At 44.7% G+C, this 12,152-nt stretch overlaps 1 protein-coding gene across 1 annotated transcript in view; it reads left to right on the forward strand.

Moving 5' to 3' along the window:
• The first annotated feature begins 5,733 nt into the window (after positions 1-5,733).
• Positions 5,734-12,152, forward strand: part of GUCY2F (guanylate cyclase 2F, retinal) — an 89,627-nt gene continuing 83,208 nt past the window's right edge. The window contains exon 1 of the mRNA XM_032392820.1: positions 5,734-6,463. Within this exon, the coding sequence (XP_032248711.1) occupies positions 5,734-6,463 (730 nt within the window). The remainder of the gene's footprint in view (positions 6,464-12,152) is intronic.

A 12,152-nucleotide genomic window follows, 5' to 3' on the forward strand; every position in this document is an offset into this window, starting at 1 on the left:
ACTCAAAATTGAAATTATAATGTTGGAGATTAATTCCTTTGGCATAAATTTTCTTGACCCCCTATTAAAAAAGAAACACCATTGGTTGGGGAGGAATATGGGAAATTTTCAAGTATTATTAATCTTTTACAAATCAGTGGAAATTATGTAAAGAGCTTCTTTTTTCTAGAGTTGTTTTTCTTTCCATTAATAGAGAGGGTGGAGAGAGTCAAACTAGAAGTTTGATGACAAACTTTATGTACTAGATGATTTTGTCGAAGGTGATTCCTGACTAAGGCCTAAAATAGAGCCTATTCAAGAACATAGTAATATAAAACATTTCATTTGTGCTCCATTTCTCTTCTTCACTATTTATTCGGCAAGAATTTGTCGAGTACTTATTATGTGTCAGATACTATGCAGGGCACTGGACATACAATGATGAGAAAAGCAAGCAGGGAACGTACAAACTTTACCTACATGTGAGCCATGTTGGTGGACATTATTGTCCTCTTACTTATGATGTACCTAGTTGCATTTCTTGGTGAAATTTCAGGCCATATATTTTCCCACTTTTAGAGTTTCAGGCCTAGCACAAATAAGGATCTCAGTGCATACTTGTTAACAATGAAGATAAGAAAATGAATGGTTTTAGGAACCGAGATTTTTCCGTGTAGTATAACTCCAACATTTGGTCTATGCGTGGGGGTTCACACTTCACATCGTAGGTATTTGATAGAGGATTCTAGACCAAAATTATAAAACAGTCAGGAACTGGACCTGCCAGATAGAGTAAGTACAAACCAGTTGTGGGAATACAACACCAGTGAAAAACTAATTAGAACAGCAAAGGCTAGAGAACGTTGAATGAATTCAGAAAGCAGTTTAACAGGTGCAGAGGTTTAATAAAATCACTGCCTGGAAGAAGTACAGAATCCTAGGATCAACGTATATCAGAGAAGAAAGGGACTTGCAGATCCTCTAGTCCAGCCGAGGGAAAAAAAGAGAGATCTAGAGAGGAGGAATGATAACTTCAATGTCACATGGCAAGTCAGTGGCAGAACTGGGCTCAGGGCTCAGGCCTTCTGATTCCCAATGCAGTCCTCTTTTTAAACAGCAAGGAAGAACTAGTATTTATTGAAAGAAAATTGTGAGCTCAGCATTCTATCTTATTTAATCCCTCACTTCAAAAGCATTAAATTAAATTTACCTCCATTTTGCTGGTAAGGAAATTGAGAATCAGAACATTCCAAAGTTGTACTCCCAAAACTTCCATTCTCAAAGACTAGGATTAGCTCTATATAGAATACAGTGTGACTGGTACCCCCCACCCCCAGTTGTGCAACATTGAACCCTGATTCAGAGAGCTGTCCCAAGACTGGGCTTGAACAGCAGAGGTAAATTCCTTTTGGTTGGATAACGAATGTGTTTGCTCCTCCTAGTTTACCCTGCCCCTCCCCCTCATTATGTAATTTATTCTTTCATGGGGGACTAAGGGAATTTTTACAACCACAGATGAATTATTCAAATTCACTTGGTATGGCTAGCAAGAAGGTATAATAATAGTGGTCTCAGTGACTTCACAGATTAGGGGCAGTCAACAGTCTATTTTAGTGCTTAATCAGTTGGGGTACAAATCCCCATTCTACCACAGTGTGCCCTCAGGCAAGTTACTTCTCCTTTCTGAGCCTCTGTTTCATCATCTGTAAGTGTAGGTGATAATAGTATCTGCCTCAAAGGGTTATGGTGAATTTTTTCCTTTTGATTGAGTTTTGACAATAAGATAATACGTGAGTTTAGCCCAGTGTTTGATACATAGCAAGAACTCAGTAAATCTTAACCTTTGTTACCCAAATGCTAATTTCTGGCTTAAATGTACCACTTCTGGGAGAGAACTCACAAAACTGGGTGTGTTTGGGGGAGAAGAGGCCGTTGGTTGGCCTCTTTGCCCTGTTGCTTGTGAACAGGACTCTCTTCCCCATACAGAGTTACCCTCTCTGTTGTCCACTCCTAGTGGTTGAAAGAGCGAGGTCCTCTAAGGACAGAGATATCATCAAGTTTAATAACCTTGTCACAATTCAGACCAGAAATAAGAACCTCTCACATGCTACCCTGAGAGTGCCCTGGCTCCCAAGTTTTGCCATGACAGATAAAAGATTTGGGTTGGGGGACAGTGGGAAGAGAAGCATGTGAGCTCTTGAGTAGAGAGCTCAGCTTGTAGTGTTGGGCTGGGAGCTCTTTGAAGGCTAAGTCTACATCTCATACCTCATCCATTGTGAATCTCACCCTCACGCCTTCAACACAGTCAGCACACAGAATAAATCTATTTGGGGGAATGGAGATTGGGGCTAGATTACTCTGACGATCTGGGAATAGATTTGAGGACCTTATGGATATAATCAGCCCAGAACCACCTTTCCACTACCCCCTAAGCAAAGTTGGAAGTTTCCCTTCTCCATTATATACACCCTTCAGCCTCTGGATCAGGCTGTTTTGTGAGACATTTCCTCCCTAAGTCTTTCTTGACCCTCATTTTAACCCACTTCACCTGTTTACAGATGTTGGGGTATACTATTGTGGTAGGTCTTTAAGATCCTGCAGGTGTGCCCCTGACTGGTCTCTTGAGGAATCAGACTTTCCCACAAAATTAGGAATGAGACTCAAGATAATAACCACCAGGGCTGACACAGGCAAAATTTTTGCCAGTAATAAACAACCAGTTGAGCTTGACTGGTACACACCAGCACTGATTATCAGCCCTGAAGAGAGAGACATGCCATTATTTTGATCTTTGGTTAGAATTAAAAATTCACTAAGGATTTTCATCATTAACATCTCCCCCACCTAAGCAATTCATTCATCTTCTTATGTCTGGTGGAGAGGTTATTTCTGACCTTGGATCAACCTTAATGTTTTTTTAATTCATTTCACAAACATTTATCTGATAGCTACTGTATTGGGAACTTGGCTAGGCATTAGGACTATGAAGAAGACCTCTAGGAGCTCCCAATCCAGGGGGCTCTGTTCCCCATAGGGAGTTGCGCTCATTATTGCTCATCCTTTGTGGTTGAAAGTATGAGGTCCCATAAATGTGGAGATATCCAACAGTATCCATGTCACAATAGAGACCAGAAATAGGGGCAATTTATAAATCAGAGTGACACCTTCCCTGATGGGTATAAGTATGAGGCACAGATGGAAAAAAACAATGAACTCAATCTGAAAGTGTTAACCAAGGCTACAACAGAGGAGGGAAGACTTCAATTGGGTCTTGAAGGTAAAGTTCATCAGAACACAGGAGTGGAATGTGAGAGGAGGGAAGAGGGAATTCCAGGCAGAAGGAATGGCATTTTCCAAATCCTCTGCCTGACAGGCTATGTGATATATGTTTGTAGAACTGCAGGAAATTTACTGCAGCGTCAGGTGAAAACAGTGGGCGATGGGGGTATAAAGGCAAGGGCTAGATGGAGAAAGGCTTTGCATGTATCACTTTGAAAGAGTTCTCTACATTTACTGACTCCATTAATTCCCATTCATTTTTGACTCACTGTGGTCCCTTAACTCGCAGCCTTACTCTGAATCCAGATCCAATGAACAGATCCTTTTCTATTTTTAGCTTACTTGACTTCTCAGTGGAGTGTGAGATGGGCTAAACACTTTTCATCCTCCAAACTTCATCCCTCTTGGATTGTAAGATACCACCCCCATCTCTTGGATGTTGCTGTCTCACTGGACTTGTCATGTAAGCTTTCATTATGACCTCCTTCCTCTCTGCCTGACCTTTAAGTGACATGGATTCTCAGTGTTTTGTCCTGTCTTCTTTCTTTACCTCACAACTCTCTTTTGTCAATCTTCTACATGTCTTCCATTATCCTCTATCAGTTGATTACATTCACATTTCTATCTCTAGCTCAGCTTTCTATAATGAGATCCAGTGTGTCTAATTGTCCACTGGGTATTGCCACTTGTATATTCTACAGACAATACCAGTTCACCATGTCTAATTGAATGTGTTATATCTCCATCCCCTTCCTCCAGTGTTCCTATCTCAGAGACTTGTATCATTTTCCAAGCAGTTGCCTAGGTCTGAAAAGCTCAAAATCACCCCGGAGTCCTTTTTCTCCTTACCTTCTCCATCCTGTCAGTCACCGAGTTGTTGTTGGTCCTACCTTCTTAATCTCCTTGACATTTTCTAATCTTGGTGGAGTTTGATTCCATTCTTCTACATCTTTACGACCCCTCTCTTGTTATCATCAGTTCCCATATGCAATTACTACAACAGCTTCCAACCTGGAAGCCTCCAGTCTTACCCACTTCCAACCTGTTCATCACACTGCTCCTTGAGCAATCTTTTAAAAATGGAAATCTGGTTATGCCATTTCTCTGCCCAAAACTATTGTCTACAGGATTAAATCTAAAAACCTATGAATGGCATATAAGGCTCTTGGTGACCCGTCCCTTGCCTTAGCTGACGTCATAGATTTGAGCAGAACAAATGTCTTGGAATTCCAAGTATCTAACAGATCCTTTTCTTTAAAAATAATTTTTAGGGGTGCCTAGGTGGCTCAGTTGGTTAAGTGTCTGACTTTGGCTCAAGTCATGATCTCAGGGTCCTGGGATCGAGTCCCAAGTAGGGCTCCACGCTCAGCGGGGAATCTGCTTGTCCCTCTCCCTCTGCCCTTCCCCCTGCTAGTGCCCTCTCTGTTTCTCTCTCAAATAAATAAAATATTTAAAAAAATAAAAACATTTTTTTAAAAAACCTCTGGGTCTTACTGTACTCTGTTCCTTCTGCCTGGAAGGCGCTTAGCACCAACCCCCTCATAACCCCATTAACCTGGCTAACCTTTCTTCCAATACTCAAGTTGGAGAGACAGTCCCTTCTCCCTTCTCACCTTCCATGAAATCGGAGTTTGGGTGATCCTCTCTATCTTCCTCTGCTGAGCTACTTAAATCATACTATATATTTTTTAAAGATTTTATTTATTTGACAGAGAGAGAGAGAGAGACAGCGAGAGAGGGAACACAAGCAGGGGAGTGGGAGAGGGAGAAACAGGCTTCCCGCTGAGCAGGGAGCCCAATTCAGGGCTCGATCCCAGGATGCTGGGGTCATGGCCTGAGCCGAAGGCAGACACTTAACGACTGAGCCACCCAAGTGCCCCAAATCATACTATATTTTTACTCTGCATTGCCATTATTGGTTTTTTATCTGTGTCTCTCTCCAAGAGGCATTATGGTGGAGAAAAATGAGCACATTTTAAACTATAATAATGATAATGATAGTAATATCGCTAATATAATGCTGAAAATATGCCAGACCCTGTCGTAAGCGCTTGCTGTATGTTTATCCATGTAATCCTCAAAATGCTGTGAGGCGGGTAGCTATTGCTGAAGTTGAATCAACAGGACTTGGTGATAGATTGAATGTGGGGGCAGAGAAGAAGGCAGAATCTCAGCTGACTACCAGGTTTCTGACTGGAGCAAGGGGGCCAACGGTGGATGGAGGTGCCATCTATTAAGATGAGTACAGGCAGTACAAGAAGAAGAGGCGTTTTGGTCAGGGTAGTGGGAAGAAACTTTCAGTTTGGGGACTGCCATTCCTTGCCATTCTTTTGTAGTGAATCTTTCCAGAAGCTTCAGGAATAAGGCAAGTAATGACTTTTTCCTTCTAACTGACAGACATTTGGAAACACCGCCTCAGGAAAGCAGGCTAATCTTCCAACATTTCTTCACTAGCTTGCTGGAAGCAGGAGGGCTATGTTTTTGGGACCCTGGCCTCTTTGTCACCTTATGCTCTGGTGTGCGGCTCCCAGAAGACAGCGAAGACACCATGGCCTTGCGGCCTTCAGGCTCCTGTGGTGCTTGCGCCTCCTGGCCCTCACGACCATCCCGCAGCAGGTGTGGGCGCCCCCTTACAAGATAGGGGTAGTGGGCCCTTGGGCTTGTGATCCGTTGTTCTCAAAGGCTCTGCCTGAGGTTGCTGCTCAATTAGCCATTGAGCGGATCAACAGGGACCCATCGTTTGACCCGGGTTACTCTTTTGAGTATGTGATTCTCAATGAAGACTGCCAGACTGCCCGAGCCCTTTCCAGTTTCATTTCTCACCACCAGATGGCCTCAGGATTTATAGGCCCTGCCAATCCTGGCTACTGCGAGGCCGCCTCGCTCCTGGCAAACGGTTGGAACAAAGGGATTTTCTCTTGGGCTTGCGTGAATTACGAATTAGACAATCAAAACAGCCACCCGACCTTTTCTCGGACAATCCCTTCGCCCATCCGGGTGCTGGTAACGGTCATGAAGTATTTCCAGTGGGCTCACGCCGGAGTCATTTCCTCCGCTGAAGACGTTTGGGTGCACACGGCCAACCGAGTCGCAAGTGCGCTTCAGAGCCGTGGTCTACCTGTAGGGGTCGTCCTGACCACAGGACAAGACAGCCACAGCATTCGGAAAGCTCTCCAGCAGATTCGCCAGGCTGACAGAATTCGCAGTGAGTGCTTTCTCCCCGCTGAGGTTTAAACGTGGCTTGGGCGGGGCGGGGGGGGGGGGTGCTAATATTACAATCTCCAAAAGGTCTCCTACCCTCGCACCCTAGGAGAGCACATTACTCCCCAGGTTTTCAGGCGGCCGCCCTCTTTCACTCACACTCAGGCTCCAAGACCGTCCAGCTTCAAGGGAGCCTCCTTTATGAACGAGATAAAGGTACAAAGAACTCGGTGGTTAAAATGCCCTTCGGTCCCAGTGCCTACTCTCAGCATCATGGGAGCCACCCCCCCCCCCACACACGACTTTAGCACCCCAATAGTTTCAGATCAGCCGAAGAGGGGTGCTCTTATCACTCCATTTTGGTCCATTCTTGTCACCTGCTTCATCACCTTTCGCTTTGGACCCGTCCTCCCCGGCCCCCACCATATCCCTCCCCCCTCTGCCCTCCGCCCCCCCCCCCCCCCCCCCCCCCGGGCCTCCCAAAACAGGGCTTATCTGTTTGCAGCACACAACTAGCTGATTCGGAGGGACCTAGCTGATAAATAAAAGCATATTAAAATGAGGAGACAGCCCAGATTTTAACCTTTCCCCTTCCAAGAGAAGGTTGATGTTCAAAGGTGATTCTTGCAGAGACAATGGACAAAGCATGAAGCAAAGGGCTGACCCAGCAAAGCTACCATCACCAGAGTGAGCTGAGTAGATTTGGGGGAAGAGGAGCCCTTCCTGGTCCTCTTGAATCCGATGTCTCTTACTTATTCTTATTGCCAAGCCCTTGTGGCACTTGGTTTCGATATTTTCTATTCCAGTTTTTTAAGGCTCGACTTTTTTCTGGAAAGTGGCAGTGATTTGTGGGAACACTGCTCATTTCCCCATTGCAGGCCACTCCACCGCTTGAGAACGGACAGCTCAGAAACTACTTGTCAAATTGATTACTGCTAGGATTAGTCCTGGTCCCAGTCATTTTCTTAACATAACAATGGGTTTGTTAGAGAATGGTCCGGGTTAGCCTGGCCTATACACAGAAGCCCATTTTAAGGTTCAAGTGTCACCAGTCTTGGACCTTAATTATGATCATTATGGGAAGATGAGGGCAAGAAGTTTTAGTTCCTGGAACTACAGTAGTCCGCTTCCAGCTCCGGTCTACAAGATCCTGTAATGTTAAGCAATCAGTGTGGCTCTGATTACTTCATAATAGAGCTTGATACTTTCAAAGCAGAGCACAGAATTATTTTGAAAGATACAAAACCATTTCCAGAGAGAAGTCATGCCAGAAACAGGCTCACAGATTTAGTATCATAACTTCAGAATATGTTACAAATCTTCACGAAGCCCAGTGTCTCCTGCAAGCTTACATTCCATGAGTGTTTCACATCCCGCCCATTCTAAATAGTATACTCTTTGAAATGACATTTTGGCCTCTACCATGAAATGTTAAATAAATCCAGGCTCTGAAACTCTTTGGGCTGTCAGACTGAGAGAAGTTAGGATTGAGTGCTCACCACCCACAAGTCCTTTGAGGCAGAGAGGTAGCAAATGTACATATCCTTGCCTTACTCTTCGAGATTCATTCCTTTAGGTCAACGGTTCTCACTCTGACTGCACGCTAGAATTACCTGGACATCTTTTCAAAATGACTGGTGCCAGAATGCCACCTCCAGAGATTCTGGTGGTCTGCAGTGGGGCCCCAGCAGAGGTATTTTCAATAGCCTCCCAGGTGCATGTGAAATGTAGCCAGGGTTAAGAACCACTGCTTTAGGGGCGCCTGTGTGGCTCAGTCGGTTGGGCATCTGCTTTCTGCTCGGGTCATGATCTCAGGGTCCTGGGATCGACCCCACATTAGGCTCTCATTAGCCGTGAATCTGCTTCTCCCTCTCCTTCTGTGATCTCTCTTGCTTTCGCTCTCTCTCAAATGAATAAATAAAATCTTAAAAAAAAAAAAAGGAACCACTGCTTTCAGTTAATGAAAATGCAAATAAATGTTCCTTACTTTAGGTTGCCAGTCATTTTTGTCTTAATATAACTTTGTTTAATCAGATTGCTTTCTTTGTAACAGTCTGCATCAGCCCATTAAAGGAATGGAAGTTTTAAGATGGGGTGGGGGAGAAGCCTAGGGAGGAAGGTCTGTGGTTATGGAGCAGAGGCCGACCCTGGGTAGGGAGGACAGCAAGGGGAAGTGAAGTAGGGACTCAGAAAGGGAGAGAAAAGGGAGCAAAGACAAAGCTCTGCACTGCAGGATTTTGCCTCTGGTTTCTGACAAAACATAGGCAGACTCAGATGGGGGCATGCTGGGACCTCAGTGACAGGAGTCAGAATGTGGGTAGGGGTGGGGAGCAGGGACACTGAGCCATCAGCTGGGCTATGGCCTGAGTATGACCTCTGACAGTGTGGCATATCCAAAGGTGTGCGGTGCTCACATTTGGTATAGCCAGTTGGTGGCATCTGAGGGCACGCCAAAGCCGTGGGTGGGGTGTGACGCTAGGAGGTGCGGAAGGGGAGTGAGTCAAAGTAAGATAGCCTTGTTGTTGGGTGAGAACAGTGTCCCCGCCAGTAGAAGCATGAGAAACAGGATCCGGAGTATGAACATAAATAGACTCTCAGGACTTGAACCAAGCAGCCTGGGGTATAGGGCCCAATTCCTGTCCCAATAGAAAGTGGGAGATCTGGTGAGAAACTGAGCCAGAGGCCAGTGAATACGGACTGGGGCAACAGGGCAGTGAGGAAGGTTACAACACATGAAGCACAGCATGTACCAGATTAAATCTCTGACTGATTTTTCTAGCCCCTCTTATCTGGTCGGGCCGAGACAGCTGAAGTATTCCTAGCTGTTACCTATCTTGATTGAAAAGGCACTAAGCTTTTTGTGTGAGCTCAGCTGAGCCTCTTCCCTATTCTGCTGGATATGAGGCTACTTCTTACACTGTGGGCCCCCACCTGAACCTTCAGAGAAGGACCTTTTGTGATGTACAAAATGCGGTGGAAACGGATCCTTTCCTTCGGAGAGGCCCAGCAATAATCTGGCAATAATAAAAATAGTTGAAAGATGGTTTTTGTCTGATCTGCTGCTCACAATAACAGTGATCCCAGCCCCCTGTGGTGGTGGTATGGAGGAATGGTGGTGGGGAGGAAGGGGAGAGAAAGCGAGTCTACTACGGGCTGGTGTGTGGCTTCTCGTTTCTGTAAATTTAGATTTCCAATTAAGAAGTATCGCTGGCACCTCAATGGAGTCAGAAGAACCGTCTTTCTCAGAAACAGGTCTAAATTGTGCTTACACAATACCGAGGCAGTACTAACATTTAATAATAAAGATGATAATAACAATGATAATGGCTGTGGGCTCTTTGGACCGGAAGCAGCAGGGGTGTTATTAGATGCTGCCATAGAGACAATGAAAGCAACCATAATACCACTTTACATGTGAACAGCTCTCTACAGTTTACAAGGTATTTGCATATGTTTAATCTCATTTAATCCTCAGGATTACCCAGAAGATAGGTATTTCCTTTCAAGTTTTACAACACCTGTGAGCCTCACAGCACAAGTGGGTAGGTGTAGGCCTTCTTAACAACAAACAATGGGGTAAGTGAAGTCCCAGAGAAGGGGAGATTCGGCCTCTCCCAGATGCTCAGCTCCTTTCCTTGAAGCTTCAGAAGCAATTACCAATAATCTTTGTTTCTGACAGAGTCAAATAGGAAAGATAGTAATCAGAGACAAAAGGCCTCAATTCACAGTCGGGGCTGCTGTACATATTTATGGAGGTTGTACCTGGCACCGGGGGATCTAGCTGAGTGGGCAGGAGGGCCAAAACCCAGTTCATTCTCTACTTAAACCATGAGCCCTGGTGGAAGTTTTGATCCCATGGTATAAAAGAGCATCAACTCACCGGGTGGAGCACCGGTGGGATTGCAATTCCCCAGAAGAGGTTTTTTGGTTTGGTTTGGTTTGGTTTGGTTTGGTTTTTGCTAATTCTCACAAAGGTTAACAGGAGGCCCCACTGAAAAGCTCTTTGGAGAACTTTTCAAATGGCTATTTCAAATTCTCCTCTCCTCTCATCACCTTTTTGCCTATGGATGCTTGGCTGACTGTGAAATCCTTTCCATTTGGGCTTACCGGGTTGTTGAACCTTTGGGGATGCCTTTAAATCCTTTCAAATTAGGAATGCTTCATTACAATATGATATTTAGTAAATAGAATACAGAATGGTCTTCTCTTGTTTGTCCAAAATTGAAGACCTTATTACTACGTTATTGCCAGGGATCTGGCTAGCCTCTTCCCACCTATTGAAAATTATTGTACATTAAAAAAAGACAAAGAAATAATAGCAACATTGGTAATAGCTAATATTTCCTGAGAGTTTATTGCGTGCTAGTCATTTTGTAAGGGCTTTGTACAGACCATCTCATTCAGTTCTTGCAACATCTCTATATAATAAGGTTATTATTTAACACACTTTATGGATGAGATTTCAGAGGCCAAAAGAGGTTGAATAACTTGCCAAATGTCACACAGCTAGTGAATGGGAAAGCCAGGCTATGTACTCAGGTTGGTCCAAAGCAGTGCCTCTCAAACCTTGGTGTTTACCAGAATCCCCTGGAGGGCTTGTTAAAACACAGATTTCGGGGTTCCCCCTCCAGAGTTTCTGGTTCAGGAAGGAAGCAAGCCTGGGGAAGGGCCCCAGAATTTGCATTTTTTAAAAAGATTTTATTTATTTGACAGAGAGAGAGAGAGAGAGATCACAAGTAGGCAGGCAGGCAGGCAGGCAGGCAGGCAGGCAGAGGGAGAGGGAGAAGCAGGCTTCCCGCTGAGCGTGGAGCCCAATGTGGGGCTTGATTCCAGGACGCTGGGATCATGATCTGAGCCAAAGGCAGACGCTCAGCAGACTGAGCCACATAGGCATCCCCAGAATTTGCCTTTTTAACCAGTTCACAGTGGTGCCCGTGCTGCTGGTCCAGGGATCACTCTTGGAAAACCACTGGTCTAATGAAAGACTTATACTCTGCTGCCTCCTGTCTACCTGAGGTATGTCCCCAAAGCATACTCACTTGAGATCGTGTGTGCCAGATAAGGTGTATAATTCGGCTCTTCCATTTTTCTTTCTTAATTGTTGGGTCCACTGATGAAATTCTTTGAAGCGCCCCAAGGTAGCCGGTGTTGGCCTTATTTTCCTACAGTAATAACAACAGTGATACTGATAATATTGTGGCTAAGAGCCTTCGTGTTGATAGGGCATTTGGTATAGGATTTGGTATGGAAAAGCGTAAGTAAATGTAAATGGTGAAAGACCACCTGCTCTCATGAATGGGTCCGATATCAGTAATGATAAAATTATTGAAGACCCAGCACAAGAGGAAGTCTCTAAAGAGGCATCCTGCATCTAAGCTTTCAACATTTAAGAGGCCTTATCTGTGTAGCAGCTGTAAAAAGTTGAAGAAAACATATGTTGCAAGGTGTGGAGAAATATTAAAAACTTATCTCAAGCTGGGCAGCGATGTGAAAGCAATAAATGCACTTGCAGTACCAGTTTTATTGGGTATGAGAAAACACGATCTGATGTAGGTGGTGGTCTCTGGACTTAAAGCCAAAAATGTGTGTGTCGGGGTGGGGGTACCCTTAGCTGATAGAAACAGTCACACAGCGCCCAGTGCCACGTTCTTACATTGTGCTTTGCAGCCGCCTGCACCCAATCACACTAGGGG

This window comes from Phoca vitulina, unplaced genomic scaffold (assembly GCF_004348235.1).
Source record: "Phoca vitulina isolate PV1807 unplaced genomic scaffold, GSC_HSeal_1.0 scaffold69, whole genome shotgun sequence".
Lineage (NCBI taxonomy): Eukaryota > Metazoa > Chordata > Mammalia > Carnivora > Phocidae > Phoca > Phoca vitulina.